Genomic DNA, 17,962 nt, shown 5'->3' on the forward strand with positions numbered 1-17,962 from the left:
AAGTACACATATCAAACAGAGCCTCAAAATACATGAAGCAAAACTAATAGAGCTGAAAGGAGAAGCATAAATCCACAATTATAGCTGGAAACTCAATACCTACCTCCTTGTAAATGACAGAACTACTAGACAGAAAATCAGCAAGAACATAAAAGATCTGAACAGCACACTCTACCCAACAGGCTCTAATTCACATAAATAGTGCAGTTCACCTGACAACAGCATAATACACAATTTTCTCAATTGCCTGCAGAATATTCATCAAGATAGAGATATCCAGGCCATAAAACAAACCTCAACAAATTTAAAAGAATTGAAATCATATACAGTGTTCTCTGACCATAATGAAACAAATTAGAAATCAGTAACAAAAAATTAGGGCATTCTCATCAAATATCTTGGAGCAGGCATTTGGCACAGTAGATTAAGACATCATTTGGGGGGCTGGCGCTGTGATGTAGCAGGTAAAGCTGCTGCCTGTGACACTAGCATCCCATTTGGGCACTGGTTTGGGTTCTGACTGCTCCACTTCTGATCCAGCTCCCTGTTAATGGCCTGGGAAAAGCAATGGAAATGGCCCAGGTGTTTGGACCCCTACACCCACATGGAAGATCTGAAAGAAACTCCTGGCTCCTGGTACCAGTCTGGCCCAGCACTAGCTGTTGTGGCCATCTAGGGGGTAAACCAGTAAATGGAAGCTCACTCTCTCTCTAACTCCTTCAAAATAATTTTTTTTTTTTTTTTAAAAAAAGATCTCACTTGGGATGCCTCCACCCCACATGAGGGGGCCTGGGTTTGAATCCCAGCTCCAATTCCAATTCTAGTTTCCTGCTAATGTATACCCTGAGAGGCAGCAGACAGATGATAGCTCCAGTACTTGAGTCCTGGGATAATCAGATTTAGTTCTGTGCTCCTAGCTTGGACCTGGCCTAGCCAAAGTGGGCATTTGTGGGGGAGACTCAGCAGATGGAAGATCTTTTTCCCTTTTAAACAAAATTTTAAAAATTTAAAATCTTCTATTTTTTTTGACAAATGAGGCAAAGTCCAAAGAGGGAATAAAATGAAGGCATGAAATTCAACCACTAAACAAGTATTAGAGTACAGCCTGTAAGCTAAATATTGTTTTAAACCCTGGACCTATGGGAGGAAACCCAACAGAGAACAAAGTCTGCTCTCATGAACTTTAAATGGCAGAGGCAGGAGATGGGAAGACAACATAAACAATATGAAATGTCAGGTGTAACAAGTGTTAAGGAGGATAAAAGAATAAAGATTGACTGTAGGAAGAACTGTGTTACACTAGGCGATCAGGAAAGGATTCTCCTGCGAGTTGACATCTGAAAAGAAACAGAACTCATGTGAGAAACTGAGCATGTGAATTTCTGAGGGAAGAACAACCTTGGCAGAATAAACAAGAAGTACAAAAGGGGGGGTGCATCCCATATCAGTGAGCCTGGTTTGAGTCCTAGCTCTTCTCCCAATCCCAGCTTCCAGGTAACGTACACCCTAAGAAGCAGCAATGGTTGCTTTAGTTGGGTCCTACCATCTATTTGGGAGACCTAGATAGAGTTCTGGGCTCCTGGCTTCAACGTGGCCTGCCTGGTTGTTGCAGGCATTTAGGGAATGAACCAGTACATCACGGATATGTGTCTGTGTTTCTGCCTTTCAAATTAAAAAAAAAAAAAAAGGTGCAAAAGCCTCTGAGGTTGAATCGTATTTGGCATATTCAAAGAAACATGTGAAGAAGGATGACAGAGAATGTAGATGAGTAGATGACATTTAAAAAGGCAGCAGATATCCAAGGTTACAGGTGGAACTGAAGGGCAAATCACTTAGGAAATGGCAAAGTCTAGACTTTTTTATTTATTTATTTATTTTTAATAAAGGATACCTGCAGGAGCCTCTGGAAAGCTCTGAGCAGTACTGTCTGCCTATGTTTTAAATGGATCACTCTGGATATTATGTGGAAAATACACTAGTCTAAGAGGCAAGGTAGACAGCAAACCAATTAGCTTAGTACAATAAGGTAGGTGATGGAGATTATGAATAGGAATGGTTGCAATAAACATAGTGAAAATGGTCAAATTCATGATGTATTCTGAAGGCAAAGTAGAACGTATTAATGAACTGGATGTGAACTGATCTAAGAGAAAAAGTAGATCCAGGGATGACTCCAAGGTGTCTGGCTTATACAACAGGTATAATACAGTTACCAACTAAGCCAGGGAAGACAAGAGAAGAAGCAAGTTGAGGTGGAGTGTATGGGGGTGCTGGTAAGTAAACCAAGTCTTTAGTTTGGGACATACTAAATTTTTTCCTCCAATTCTTTAACTTTGTAAAAATCTCAAGCCTACAGAGAAACTATCAGAATTGTACAATGAACATGCATATTCTGTACCTAGATTCATTAATTACTAACCGTTTATCAAATTTAACTTTTTCTATTGCTAAACCAATTCCCCTCAAATATTTAATATGTACCTCTTAAGAAAATCACATTCTTCCTCATAACCACATTACATTGAGCTTGCTCATAAATTTAACAAGAGTAAAAATACTCTTCTATAATCCAAACTATTATACTTTCCCTGAATGAGGATTCAATCAAGGATGAACATGTTAAGTGTGGAATGCCTATTAAACATGCATGTGGCTATGTCAAGAGGAAGGTAGAGAGGCCGGCACTGTGGCACAGTAAGTGGGTTAAGTTGCTTCCTGAGATGCCAGCATCCCATATGAGCTCTGATGTTCTGCTTCCAATACAGCTCCCTGCTTATCCATCTGGGAAAGCAATGGAAGATGGCCCAAATGCTTGGGCCCCTGTACCCTAAGTGGGAAATCCAGGTAAAGCTCCTGGCTTTGGCCTGATCCAGTCCTGGCTGATGCTGCCATTTGGGGAGTGAACCAGCAGATGGAAAATCTCTCTTTCTCTCTCCCTCAATGTAACTGCCTTTCAAATAAATAAATAAAACCTTAAAAATAAAAATAAATAGTACAGGCAAAGACTTCTTGGAAAAGACCCCAGGAGCACAGGCAGTCAAAACCAAAATTAACATTTGGGATTGCATCAAATTGAGAAGTTTCTGTACTTCAAAAGAAACAGTCAGGAAAGTGAAGAGGCAACCCAAAGAATGGGAAAAAATATTTGCAAACTATACTACAGATAAAGGGTTGATAACCAGAATCTACAAAGAAATCAAGAAAATCCACAACAACAGAACAAACAACCCACTTAAGAGATGGGCCAAGGACCTCAATAGACATTTTTCGAAAGAGGAAATCCAAATGGCCAACAGACACATGAAAAAATGTTCAAGATCACTAGCCATCAGAGAAATGCAAATCAAAACCACAATGAGGTGAGAATGGCTCACATCCAGAAATCTACCAACAATAGATGCTGGAGAGGATGTGGGGAAAAAGGGACACTAACCCACTGTTGGTGGGAATGCAAACTGGTTAAGCCACTATGGAAGTCAGTCTGGAGATTCCTCAGAAACCTGAACATAACCCTACCATACAACCCAGCCATCCCACTCCTTGGAATTTACCCAAAGGAAATTAATTTGGCTAATAAAAAAGCCATCTGCACATTAATGTTTATTGCAGCTCAATTCACAATAGCTAAGACCTGGAACCAACCCAAATGCCCATCAACAGTAGACTGGATAAAGAAATTATGGGACATGTACTCCATAGAATACTATACAGCAGTAAGAAACAATGAAAACCAGTCATTTGCAACAAGATGGAGGAATCTGGAAAACATCATGCTGAGTGAATTAAGCCAGTCCCAAAGAGACAAATTTCATTTGTTTTCCCTGATCGGCGACAACTGAGCACCAAAGGGGAAACCTGTGGAAGTGAAATGGACACTATAAGAAACTATGACCTGATCAGCTCTTGTCCTGGCTCTAGATGTACAATGTAATACTTTATCCTTTTTAGTATTTGTTGTTGTTGTTGTAGTTGTTGTTCTAGTACTAGTGGTTGAACTCTGTAATTAACACACAATTATTCTTAGGTGTTTAAATTTTAACTGAAAAGTGATCCCTGTTAAATTTAAGAGTGGAAAAAGAGAGGGAGGAGATGTACAATTTGGGACATGCACAATCTGACTTGCCACAAATGATGGAGTTAGAAATGTACCAGGGGATTCCAATACAATCCCATCAAGGTGGAATGTACCAATGCCATCTCACTAGTCCAAGTGATTAATTTCAGTTCACAACCGATGGCTCTGATAGGTCTAAGAATCAAAGGGATCACACAAACAAGACAAGTGTCTGCTAATACTAACTGATAGAATCAAAAAGAGAAAGATCCAACATGGGAAATGGGATACACAGCAGACTCATAGAATGGCAGGCGTCCTAAACAACACTCTGGCCTCAGAATCAGCCCTTAAGGCATTCGGATCTGGCTGAAGAGCCCATGAGAGTATTGTAGGCATGGAAAGCCAAGATACCATGGAAAAGAATAAAAGAAGAAGACCTAAATGAAAGATCTCTGTGAGTGAGATCCCAGTGGAAAGAACGGGGCCATCAAAGAAGGAGGTACCTTTCTCTGAAGGGAGGAGAGAACTTCCACTTTGACTATGACCCTATCGGAATAAGATCAAAGTCAGCGAACTCTAAAGGCTTCCATAGCCCTGGCAACTCATGACTAGAGCCTAGGGAGATTACTGACGCCATGAACAGGAGTGTCAAATTGTTAAGTCAGCAACAGGAGTCACTGTGTACCTACATCCCATGTGGGATCTGTCCTTAATGTGTTATCTAATGTGCAGTGATGCTATAACTAGTACTGAAACAGTATTTTTACACTTTGTGTTTCTGCGTGGGTACAAACTGATGAGATCTTTACTAATTATATACTGAATCGATCTTCTGTATATAAAGATAATTGGAAATGAAAAAAAAAAAAAAAAAAACCCTGGTGTTAAATTGGAAATGGCATAGAAAATTAATTAATTTAAAAAAAAATATTATGTAGGATCTCTGTCTTTAATGTGCTGTACACTCTTATTTAATGCTATAACTAGTACTCCAACAGTATTTTTTTTTTCACTATGTATTGCTATATGGCAGCAAACTGTTGAAATCGTTACCTAATATATACTAAACTGATCTTCTGTATATAAAGAGAATTGAAAATGAATCATGATGTGATTGGAAGGGGAGAGGGAGCGGGAAAGGGGAGGGTTGCGGGTGGGAGGGAAGTTTTGGGAGGGGGAAGCCATTGTAACCCATAAGCTGTACTTTGGAAATTTATATTCATTAAATAAAAGTTTAATTAAAAATAAATAAATAAATAAAAATAAATAAAAGAGGAAAATACAACATGTTTCTGGGATTCAGGGATAAGGCTGGATTTTATGACATATGGACTGGGGGATCTATTTGAGGTTGATGATTCTAAACACAAAACGAAATCAATCACCCTTTGTAATTTTTCCTCTAGCGATATTCAGCTCAGTGGGTGCTGACACACTGAAAATACAAAGTTGAGTTTACTAATGGCTAAGCAAGTAGGCTAGAGGGCTAAAGAGACAAGGAAGTTGGTGATATTTATAACAAAATAATTATAACAATAGAGCATGGATTCTACTCTGGGTAAGGAAGGAAGACAGGAGGAGATAAACACTGTTCCAAAAGTCTGTGATTAGGGGTGGGCATTTGACACAGCAGTTAAGTTGTTGCTTGGGACACCTACATCCCATAGGGGAATGCCTGGTTTGATTCCCAGCTTCTCTGCTTCTGATTCAGCTTCCTGCTAATGTGCATCCTGGGAGGCAGCAGATGATACTCAAGGGCTTGGGTCCCTGCCACATAGTGAGTTGCATCTCTAGAATCTGTTAAAAGGTAATATTATTTGCAATTTTGTTTAAGGATTTATTAATTTATTTGAAAGGCAGAGTTACAGAGGGAGAGGGAGAGAGCGAGAATCTTCCATCCACTGGTTTACTCCCAAACAGCCAAAACAGCCAGGGCTGTGACAGGCCAAATTCAGGAGCCAGGAGCTTCACCCAGGTCTCCCATGTGGGTACAGGGGCCCAAGTACTTGGGCCATCCTCTGCTGCTTTCCTAGGTGCATTAGCAGGGAGCTGGATTGGATATGACACAGCCAGTAATAGAACCAGCACTCATATGGGATGCTGGTGCTGCAGGTGGTGGTTTAACCCACTGAGTCACAGTGTTGACCCTTAAAATTCTGTTTTCTTGAAGACCCCGTATGAAGCTGTCTTTCCCCTACTACTCACAAGGTTAACCCCTACTTTATAAGATTATAACTCCAGTGAACTAAAACTTTAAAGTACCTTTTTGCGATTTTTGAGTTTATATCTTCAGATATCTTCAATACAATGCCTCCAAGTAGAGCTCATAAATTAATAGAGAAAGAAAACAGCATTCTAACAAATTAAGCAGCAGCTATACAGTTAAAAAAGACACTTAGAAGAGACTTGCTTAGTTTTGTTAATAAAAAGAAAAAAAGAATAGCACCAATTGCTTAACTTCCTACTCTTTTCCCCCCATCTTATTCTACTGCAAATGACACTAGCTAGGCAACCCTGCTTAAGATCTTCAAACATGGCAGGCAAAGGAGATGATTTTTTTAAAAAAAGATTTATTTTATTTATTTGAAAGAGAGTTACAGAGAGAGGTAGAGAAAGAGAGAGGTCTTCCATCCGCTGGTTCACTCCTGAGATGGCCGCAACGGCCAGAGCTGCACCAATCTGAAGCCAGGAGCTTCTTCCAGGTCTCCCACGTAGGTGCAGGAGCCCAAGGACCTGGGCCATCTTCTACTGCTTTCCCAGGCCATAGTAGAGAGCTGGATTGGAAGAGGAGCAGCTGGGACTAGAACCAGCGCCCATATGGGATGCCAGCGCTTCAGGCCAGGGCGTTAACCTGCCGCGCCACAGCGCCGATCCCAAGGATATGATGTTCAATTGTTTGTTCTATGACTTGACTATGCTAGACTCCTCATTTTTTGGATGCTAGGCTTGCTCTGACTACAAAAGTCATCTGAGTTTAACCTGTGTTTTAAATTATTTAAATAAGTAAGCGTTTGGAACAGGAATTGTAGCCCAGGTGGTTAAGCCACGGCTTGGGAGGCCAGCATATGAGTGTCTGGGATCTAGTCTGCTTCTACCTTTGATCCAGCCTCCTTTTGATGCACACCTTGAGAGGCAGCAGATAGTGGCTCAGGTACATGGGAAATGTGGATGCAGCTCCTGGCTACGGGTTTTGGCCTTGACCAGCTCCAGCTGTTTTGAGCATTTGGGAAGTAAACCAGTGAATACAAGATCTCCGTCACTCTGCCTTTGAAATAAATAAAAACAAATAAATAAATTTTTAAAAACTAAGTAAGGGCTGGCACTGTGGTGCAGTGGGTTAACGTCCTGGCCTGAAGCGCCGGCATCCCATATAGGTGCCGGTTCAAGGCCCAGCTGCTCCACTTCCCATCCAGCTCTCTGCTATGGCCTGGGAAAGCAGTAGAAGATGGCCCAAGTCCGTGGCCGGATCGGCGTAGCTCTGGCCCTCCTCGCACACACACACCCCACCACCACCACCACCACCACCTCTCCTCCTCTCTGACTTTCAAACAAATAAATAAATCTTTTTTAAGAAAAAGTAAGTAAGATTTTAACTGTAGCAGTTCTTAAACTGAGAAGTAGCTTTTCTGTTAAGGAGCAGGAGTTGTCAACCTATGGCCAACAAGCCAAATCCAAAAGCTTAAAAGTGAAACACACCCAAGCTCATTTGCTTACTATCTATGACTGCCTTCACGCTGGAAGAGAACGAAAAAGTTGTGACAGAAATTGCATGGCTGCAAACACTAAATATCAACTATCTGGTCCTCATAGAAAGTTTGCTGACTTGCAGCGGACTGAAGCAATCCTCTTCCTCACTGTATAAAAGAGCCTTTTGCCTCCACCTATTTTTCAGGGCTTCCTTGCCAACACTGTCTCCCTTACTTTTTGTTCCGATGTACAGAACTATTTGCTGTTCCCCTACATAAGCTATGCTCTTAATTCAAAACCTCTGTACTTGCTACTCCTCTCCTTGCAAAAGCACTGCAAATGGTCCTACTTTAGTTAATTTCTTTAGGGGGCCAGCACTGTACAGGAGTTTAAGCCATGGCATGTGATTTCAACATCCTATATCTATCAGAGTGCCAGTTCCAGTCCTGGCTGTTTGGCTTCCCATCCAGTTCCCCACTCACATGTCTGGGAAGGTAGCAGAAGATAGCCCAAGTATTTGGGCCCCTGGAACCCATGTGGGAGACCAAGATGAAGCTCCTGGCTTTGGCCTAGACTATACCTGGATTTTGTAGCCAACTGGGGAGTGAACCAGCAGATGGGAGAGCTTTCTCTCTCTGTTGCTCTGCCTTTCAAATAAAGGAATAACTAAATCTTTTAAAAATTTTTTAGAAAACAAAACAAATAATCTCCCCAAACTCCAAGTTATCCCCTGTAGTTAGTCTTTGATTACACCCACTCCTTTGCTGGACAGCATGCTTTTACTACATATCTTGTAACTTTAAAAATTCTTTACAATTATTTATTTAAGAGGCAAAAACAGAGAGCAAATTCCCATCCTTGGCTCTGTATCCAAAGGTCTGCATAGAAGGCTTGGCCGCATAGAAGCCAGGAGCCAGGGACTTAATCCAGGTCTCCCAGGTAAATGCCAGGAACCTCATTACTCGAGCCATCCCCTGCTGCATCCCAGGGATTTCATTAGCAGGAAGTTGGGATCCAGAGTGGGAGGAGGGTATGGAAGGAAGTCAGGTACTCCTAAGCAGGATGCATCCGTCATCTTACCTGGCATTTTAAGCCCTAGGCCAACAGTCAGGAGCGCTGTAATTCTCACAGCAGCCTCCTTTCCTAAGTGGCAGCTGTGTCTTGTTTCTTACTCCTACTCCTTAACCAGTGATTGATACACAATAAGCACTGTACATTTAAGTGTTCCGTTCCTGAATCAATTCTTATTTTTAAAGATTTATTTATTTATTTGACAGGCAGAGAAAGAGAAGGAGAGGGAGAGATCTTTCATCCACTGGTTAACTCCCCAAAAGGCTGCCACTGGCCAGAGCTGGGCCAGGCTGAAGCCGGGAGCTTCTTCCGGGTCTCCCACCAGGGTGCAGGGGCCCAAGGGCTGGGGTCATCTTCTGCTGCTTTCCCAAACGCATTAGCAGGGAGCTGGCTCGGAAGCTGAGCAGCCTGGTCTCCAACCGGCGCCCATAAGGGATACTGGTGTCGCAGGCTGTGACTTAACCCCTTGCGTGGCAATGCCCTGGAATGAATTCTTGCAGGGCATCAACCGGCTGCTGTGGCTCTAGGGATACTGGAAATGTACCCTGGGATATCGAGGGCTGGATGCCACAGGCAGAGGTATGTGGACCGCACGGAGACGGTGGAGCAAGCCATTCAAACACCAGCAGTGTAAATGCTCCAACTGGAGACCTCTTCCCCTTCCTAGCTTCTCTTGAATAGTCTGCCACCTCTGAGGGATGTTAACTTGACACAGGTTTCAGACCATAATCCTTGAGAATAGGGACCTCCTATTTTACACAGATCTGGGAACGTAGTAAACCCTGCACCACTGCTCGGCCCTCCCGGAAGGCACCCGGCTCCGAAGCAGCCAACTCGTGGGGCGCGGCGAGGGTGCGGCTAGCAGCGCCCGGCCCCCGGTCCGGCCCGGTCCGGCCAGCCCCAGAGCGGACGCTGCCCAGGCCGCGCCGCCCGCCCCAGCGGCCCCGTTCTCTTCTCCCTCGTTCCCATCCCGACAGCTCTCACCTCGGTCCCGGACTCAGACCGATGGAAGTCACTACACATCGCCCCGAAGGCTCAGCGCGCGAGGCACTCAACTTTCCCGCCACCAACGCCATTGACCAACAACTAGAGGACCGAAGCCAGCCAGACCAGGCCACCCGCGGACCCGCGGCGCGTGCGCACTGCGCCCGGCCGGCGCCGGCGAGGAGGGAGCATGCGCACTAGGGCCGTGTCGTCAGACTTCGGCGTCGCGCACCGGGCTGTCTTCCGTCTCCTTGGAGACCGAGCGTCGCGTACTTGGATTCGTTTTTGTTGGGTGAAATTAACAGCATATACTGAACTTTTTCCCCATATAGTTAACAGTTTTTAATTTTTAAAGTTACGTTTACTTAGCAGTGAGGCTCTTTTCTCCATTCTGGGATGGAAAGCCGTGTCTCTGTGATTAGTCCTTGGAAAGATTAAAGGAACACGAAATTTAAAAGAATTCTGAAAATATATGAAGCCTTCAGCTTTTCCAAGCCCTTTTCAAAGATAGAATAATTCTGTTACTGTTGTGTCCATTCATTGATACATATTTTGTATATCTAATGTAAAAAATTAAAATATGTTAGCATATATTTGTAATATGTGAGAGAGCATATTTGCCATATACCAATTTTGGATTACGTTCTGGGTATATGACATACCTAAATAGTTTACAACTATTAAGTTATTTACTGAAATGTGTTTTAAAAACTCGCTTTCAGCAGCTGTTGATTACTTGGCTAAAACTGTGAGGCTGGCACTCTTCCAATTCTCTTGCAGCTGTGTAACTAAGAAATAATGATTATAACACGAGTTAATATTTACAGTGTTTAGTATATGCCAAGGACTCTTCCAAAGGCTTTACATTTAATAACCGTCCAGTCCTATAAGGTGGGTACTATTATCCCCATTTTATAGAAAGAAACTGAGTCATGATGTTGGCCTATATTGCTTTGTTGACCAGCTTGTAGTGGATTGATAACAATAATGGCAAACAGGAAATGAAGACCAGGTGTTCAGAGAGGCCCTTAAAGAAGCTTGACTGTGAGGGAAAGAGATAATATCTAGCAAAAACATACAGGAGCTAAGAAGGATAATTTTTTTTTTAAGAAAGCAAAGACAATGGCATATTTAAATGCAAACAGGAGAGAGTTTGTAGAGTCTTAACGGTTAAATATATGATCTGAAAAGGGTTATTCGTCGGAGTTGGGATCTGAAGAAGAAAGTTCTAGGAATCAGATTTTTTTTTAGATAAGGGCCAGGATCTCTTCAGCTGCGACCATAGACAACTAATCAAGAACAGGTGCAGATAAATTTGGTGATTAGTTTAAAGAGGTTCAGAAAGTTTTAGTCTGAGGGCTTATGTTTTTTTTTTTAAAAGATTTATTTATTTATTTGAAAGGCAGAGTTACACAGGGAGAGAGAGGTCTTCCATCCGCTGGTTCACTCCCCAGTTAGCCTCAACAGCCGGAGCTGGCCGGTCCAGAGCCAGGAGCCAGGAGCTTCTTCCAGGTCTCCCACACAGGGGCAGGGGCCCAAGGACTTGTGCCATCTTCTACTGCTTTCCCAGGCCATAGCAGAGAGCTGAATCAGAAGTGGAACAGACGGGACTCGAACCAGCACCCATATGGGAATGCTGGCACTGTAGGCTGCAGCTTTACCCACTACACCACAGCGCCGGTCCTGAGGGCTTATGTTTAGGAAGAGTGATGTTCACAGTCCTGAGTTAGATTTCTCTTGGGAAAATAAAGATGCCCAACCAAGTAAAGTACCTATACAAATGTTACCATCTTCGTGGGTCTTGGTTAAAAAAAAAATCTTCCTCAAAACTGTTCTTGATCTATTCTAGTATACAGAGAGGGGTGATAGAATTAAACTACTATACTGGCATGGAGTATGGCAATGACTTTGACTATGTGTTTTCCTGTGGTCTTATCTATAATCACGGTTAATGCTCAGCATATGTTAAAGCTATTCAGTGCATAGAGTTTTTCTCTCCGACTGTATTATAGTTTTCTTGAATTCCAAGACAAATTTTCTGAGTACACTAAGGATTTTGGTGTCACATTTTCCTAGAATTTTAAATCAGGCTTTTTCTTTTACCACAATGCAAGTTATTGAACCACTCTGAACGGTACTGTAATGACTAAATAAAATAATGTACTTTAAAAATCAGTGAAGAGTCTAGCACAAAAATATTGATTCCTTTCCTAACCTCCCTATCTCTCTTAGGTCATCAATTAACTTGGTGCCAGAGACACAATAAATACTCAGTATAGAGCTACTGTTCATGATGATAGCGTAATTAAGGCCTGATTAAGGCATGAGCTGTCTGGCAATTGTCCATGGTGGTAGACCATAAAAGATGCTAAAAACTCTTCTACATACTGAACTATTGTAGGGCTATCAAATGGAAAAAAACAATTTTTATTGGAACTTTGTTCTATTGTAACCTTGTAACCTTTTTTCCCCTTATAGACTGTAAGTCATGTAGTTTTAATTTTTTTTTTTTCTGAGGTGGGCATTGTGGCACAGTGAGTTAAGCTACTGTGTTGGACTCTCTCATCCCGTATTGGAGTGCCAGTTCGAGTTCTGGCTGTTCAACTCCCTATCCAGCTTCCTGCTAATCTACCTGGGAAAGCAGCCGATGATGACCCAAGTGCTTGAGTTCCTGCCACTCATGTGGGAGACCCAGATGGAGTTCCGGGCTCCTGGCTTTAGCCTGGCCCTGCTCCAGCTGTTGTAGGCATTTGAAAACTGAACCAATACGTGGAAGATCTCAATCTCTGCCTCTTCCTCAGTTTCTCTCATTCTGCCTTTTCAAGTAAATATATATATATATTTATATATATATATATATATAAATATTTAAATTTTAAAGTTTGTTTGTTAATTCACTTGTGAGGTAGAGAGAGACAGAAATCTTGCATCCACTGGTGCATTCCCCAAATGCCTGCAACGGCCAGGGGTGGGTCAGACTGAAGTCAGGAGCCAGGAACTCAATCTAAGTCTCCAACATGTATGGCAGGGACATTACTACTAGCGGTACCTCCTGCTGCCTCCCAGGGTATACAGTAGGAAACGAATTAGAAGCTGAGCTGAGACTGAAACCCAGGCACTCTGACAGGGGACACGAGCATCCCAAGCAGTGTCTTAACCACCGTGCCAAATGCCTCCCCACGCTGCAGGTCTTTCAAGCAGTCTACTGTATGTGGGAAAGATAAGGCACTGGGGAAGAGAGTATGAGAGACACCAGCAAAGACCTGCTTGAGCAGCGCAGGTACCTGACACCACATGAGGGTTAGCAGATTGTGAGAGAAATAAGATGAACAAGCTGGTGTATTTTCACCGATAACAGCCATCTCTACTCAGCTTCCTCCCTACCCTCCCGCACCAAGATGGGGGATTCTGAATCTCTAACAATGTACAAATATTTAAAATAGAACCTTTAAGAAGAGATGCTAAATTAATTTGCTTTCTTTGAGCAAATCCACAAATCTTAATCCAACTCTGGTTGTAATGTTGATGAACTGGGCAATAGCTCCTTTTGAACTGAGGTCCTGGATTTCCTGTTGAAGCTTATTTTTTCTTTATTCTCCAGGTTGTCAGAATTATTTGTATAATGAAAAGTCATGGAAAATATACATGATTTCTCTCTTAGGAGTCAAATCATGCTTATTGTCCATTATAAAAGGTTAGAGTTCCTCTCCTGTAATATGACTCCGTGTGTAGGTATTACCTGGCCCTCTTTTTGCATTGTCTTGAGCTTATTCAGGCTAGGATAATCATCGCAAGAAAGTGCCAATATTCTGGCTACTGCTGTTGCTTTGAGTAATAAAGTTCTGTCTCTGACTGGACTCTGGTGTGTTCTGCCAGAATCTATGGAATTGTGGTAGACCTACAACTTGCAAGAAGGGTAAAATCTTTGACTCTTTACAGTTCTTGACAACTTCTATTAAATAATCTGTAACAGGATAAACATTTTTTTAAAAAAGATGTATTTATTTGTTTGAGAGGCAGAGTTAACAGAGAGATGTCTTCCATCTGCTGGTTCACTCCCCAAATAGCTGCAACAGCTGGAACTGGTCCAATCTAAAGCCAGGAGCCAGGAATTTCTTCCAGGTCTCCCATGCGAGCGCAGGGGCCCAAGGGCTTAGACCATCTTCTGCTGCTTTCCCAGGCCATAGCAGAGAGCTGGATCGGAAGTGGAACAGCAGGGATGCCAACCAGTTGCCCATATGGCATGCCAGTGCTACAGGCAAAAGCTTAAGCTAGTATGCCAGCCCCTAAATAAACACTTTTGAATGAGCAAAGCAGAGGCTTAGGGCAGTGGGAATGTAACCGTAGTTAAGGCAAGAGGGGCCAGCGCTGGAAGCAATGGAAGATGGCCCAAGTGCTTGGGCCTCTGCACCCTCATGGAAAACCCAGATGAAGCTCCAGGCTCCTATCTTCAGCCTGGCCTAGCCCTGGCCTTTACAACCATTTGAGGAATAAATCAGCAGATGGAAGATCTCTCTCTCTCTCTCTGTCTCGCCCCCTCTCTCTCTAACTCTGCCTTTCAAATAAATAAAAATAAAATTAAAATAAAAGGTGACTGTTTTCTGGAATGAAAAAGCTTCATGCGAAGATGCATGTTTTTGTATCCATTTATTTTCTAGTTTTCTTTAAAAAGCTGAGGGAATGGGGCTGGTGCTGTGGCATAGTGGGTAAAGCTGCTGCCTACAGCGCCGGCATCTCATATGGGTGCTGATTCTAGTCCTGGCTGCTCCACTTCCCATCCAGCTCTCTATGGCCTGGAAAAGCAGTGGAAGATGGCCCAAGTCCTTGGGCTCCTGCACCTGCTTGGGAGACCCAGAAGAGGCTCCTGGCTTTGGATCAGTGCAGCTCCTGCCGTTGTGCTGTCTGGGGAGTGAACCAGCAGATGGAAGAACCCCCCTCCTCTCTAACCTCTGCCTCTTTGTAACTCTGCCTTTCAAATAAAATAAATAAATCTTTAAAAAAAAAACCTGAGAGAATAACATGACTTATTGAATATTTCTTTTTTTTAAATTTATTTCTCCATGATGTGATTTAAGTTACTCATTGCATAAATTAGAATGTTTTGGGGTTGCAATCAGAAAACCAAACTCTTATTTAAATAACAATTGGGATTTGTGGGAACGCATAACTGAAAGTGCAAGAGGAAGATAGGTTTGAAGATTAGTTTAATTGAAAGATTCAATTAGGCAAATGTACCTAGTTTTCTTCCCCTCTCTATAGACTCCTATTCTCGACCTAGGTCCCTACAGTGTGTGCACACCTGAAACATTAATAACAATCAGGGAATGAATTTGGGCTGGGTAGTTTAAGTCTGAGCTATGTGTTCCACTTCTAGACCCAGCAGTAGAGATACTTGCTTTGAAAGCATATAGGTGATGGGGCTGGTGCTGTGGCTCAGCAGGTTAAGCCATGACCTGCAGCACTGTTGTAGCATATGGGTGCCAGTTCATCTGCCAGCTCTTTCACTTCCTAGCCAGCTCCCTGCTAATACACTAGGGAAGCAGAAGATGGTCCAAGTGCCTGGGCCCCAGCACCCACATGGGAGATGTGGATGAAGCTCCTGGTTCCTGGCTTCAGCCTGGCCCAGTCCCGGCCGTTGCCGCCACTTGAGGAGTGAACCAGGGAATGGATGATATTCTCTCTCTCTCTCACTTGCCCACTCTGCCTCTCCCTCTCTTTCTGTAACTGTGCCTTTCAAATAATTTAATTTTTTAAAGTATATAGGTGCTGTGAAAAGGTATGGATAACAGCAATGACAACAATAATAAAATCTAAATGGTTAGTAAGAGAAGTGGGTGGTGAATGCTGGGTAGGACAAGCTATTTTCACTACATCTTCCACCATGAAAACACATATATCCAAAATCACATCTGTAGGTCACCATCTCTTCCATTCTACTCACTTCAATACAAAAAGAAGCTTACATACAACAAACCAGGATTTGAGAAAGAAGGCTTTGCAATGAAATAGGCACTCCAGGCTAAATGAGTTTCTGAGTCCTTGCGATGTTCCTAATGAAGACTACCTGTCAGACTAACTAGTTTGGTCCATTAACCACACACCTGTTTGTATTAGCCATCCTGTACAACATGGTTTTGAAATTACTCCCGTAATTTACATCGCTTATTATGTAAAAGATGTTTTAGGCACTCATATATTACTGGTAGAAATGGAAATATAGAATCTTTTTGGAGGGGAATTTGGCAATTTCCAACAAATGATACACTCATTAATTTTTTACTGAGCTAGCCTACATCCAGAGAATTACCTTGATGTCATACTTTCTTTTTTAAAAAAATTATTTATTTGAACAGCATGGTTACAGAGAGAGAGACAGAGAGAGCATCCATCCACTGGTTCACTCCCCAAATGGCCACAACAACCAGGACTGGGCCAGACCGAAGCTAGGAGCTTCTTCCAGATCTCCCACGTTGGGGGAGGGGCCCAAAGACTTGGGTCATCTGCTGCTGCTTTCCCAGCCACATTAGTAGGGACATGGAATGGGAGTGGAGCAGCTGGAACTCAAACTGGCACCATATGGGATGCTGGTGTCACAGGTAGTGACCTCAGAGGTCATATTCTCAACATTGCAAACACATATGTGAAAAATATATATGCTGTAGTATTATATGTAATTGTAAAATATTGGAAATGACCTAAATGCATACATAGAAGAATGGTAGAATAAAAAATATCGCTGCCACATAATGGAGCACTATGAAGCACTAATAAAGAATAAAGAAAGGGTGCTCGCTTTGGCAGCTCATATACTAAAATTGGAACAATACAGAGAAGATTAGCATGGCCCCTGTGCAAGGATGACATGCAAATTCGTGAAGCGTTCCATATTTAAAAAAATAAATAAATAAAGAAGGCTGGCGCTCTGGTGCAGCGGGTTAAATCCAGGCCTGAAGCACTGGCATCCCAAATGGACGCCGGTTTGAGACCCTGCTGCTCCACTTCCAATCCAGCTCTCTGCTATGGCCTGGGAAAGCAGTAGAAGATGGCCCGAGTCCTTGGGCCCCTGCACCCACGTGGGAGACCCAGAAGAAGCTCCTGGCTCCTGGCTTAGGACTGGTGTAGCTCAGGCCGTTGCAGCCAATTGGGAAGTGAACCACCGGATGGAAGACCTCTCTCTCTCTGTCTCTGTCTCTGTCTCTTCTCTCTTTGTGTAACTCTGACTTTCAAATAAATGAAAAAAAATAAAGAATAAAGAAGATTTCTAGGCATTTATGTGAGGTGATTCCAGGACTTAATGTTGCATGAAAAGAGCAAGTGGAAGAAGTATCTGTTAGCTTTCAAGTGAGAAGGAACAAGGAATAAGAAAATACACATGTTTCTATTCATTTGGACAAAAAAGAAACACAGGAAGAAACTAATGATATTGGTTATCTACAGAAGACAGGAAGAATATGGTCAGAAAGGATGGAGAGTGAACCCCAGGTGGCCACAGCAGAATCTTCTTCCAGCTCTCCCACGTGGTTGGCAGGGCCCAAGCACTTGGGCCATCTTTTGCTGCTTTATCAGGCCATGAGGGAGCTGGATCAGAGGTGGAGCAGCAGGGACATAAACCAACGCCCATATGGACTGCCTGTGTCGCAGGTGTAGCCACTAAGCTACAATTACAGCTCCTTAATGAAAGTTTAATTTAAAAATATTTGTTAAGTATAAAGTCTGCTAGCATGTTGAAGAATTTCAAAAGTGATGCATTTGGTGTGGAGTTAAACGCTGCTTGGGATACCCACACCCCAGATTTGAGTGCCTGGTTTGGGTCCTGACTGTTTCACTTCTGATCCAGCTTCCTGTTAGTATATTGGGAAGAACAGATGATGGCTTAAGTGGTTGGATTACTGCCACTCATGTGAGAGACCTGGACTGGGTTCCAGGCTCCTGGCTTTGGCCTGGCCCAGCCCTGGCTGTGCAGCAGGCATTTTGGAAATGAACCAGTGGATGGGGGATCCGTCTCTCTGCCTTTCAGATAAAAGAAAAAAACTTTTAAAAATTAAGAAAAAAGATGGAGATTGAAAATAGGGTAAAAAAGAAGAAATGAGGCATGTTTCTCTAAGTGAAACTTTATTTTTAGTAGTTCTGATTTTTAGAGCCATGTTCATGTTTCACATATTT

The 17,962-nt window shown here is 42.7% G+C and overlaps 1 protein-coding gene and 1 non-coding gene across 11 annotated transcripts in view; one reads left to right on the forward strand and one right to left on the reverse strand.

Annotated features, from left to right (window-relative positions):
* Window positions 1-9,945, reverse strand: part of XRCC2 (X-ray repair cross complementing 2) — a 169,183-nt gene extending 159,238 nt beyond the window's left edge. For all 10 annotated transcript variants that reach the window (XR_009865977.1, XR_009865979.1, XR_009865978.1 and 7 more), the window contains exon 1: window positions 9,800-9,945. Coding sequence is in view for 6 of the 10 variants with exons in the window: in XM_062192888.1 (XP_062048872.1) it covers window positions 9,800-9,891 (92 nt within the window). In the remaining 4 variants the exon portion in view is untranslated. The remainder of the gene's footprint in view (window positions 1-9,799) is intronic.
* Window positions 9,946-16,584: 6,639 nt separating this feature from the next.
* On the forward strand, window positions 16,585-16,691 carry LOC133761257 (U6 spliceosomal RNA). Its single transcript, XR_009866058.1, has one exon. It is a non-coding gene; the product is annotated as a U6 spliceosomal RNA (small nuclear RNA).
* Window positions 16,692-17,962: the final 1,271 nt, after the last annotated feature.

The sequence above is a fragment of the Lepus europaeus genome, chromosome 5 (genome assembly GCF_033115175.1).
Source record: "Lepus europaeus isolate LE1 chromosome 5, mLepTim1.pri, whole genome shotgun sequence".
Lineage (NCBI taxonomy): Eukaryota > Metazoa > Chordata > Mammalia > Lagomorpha > Leporidae > Lepus > Lepus europaeus.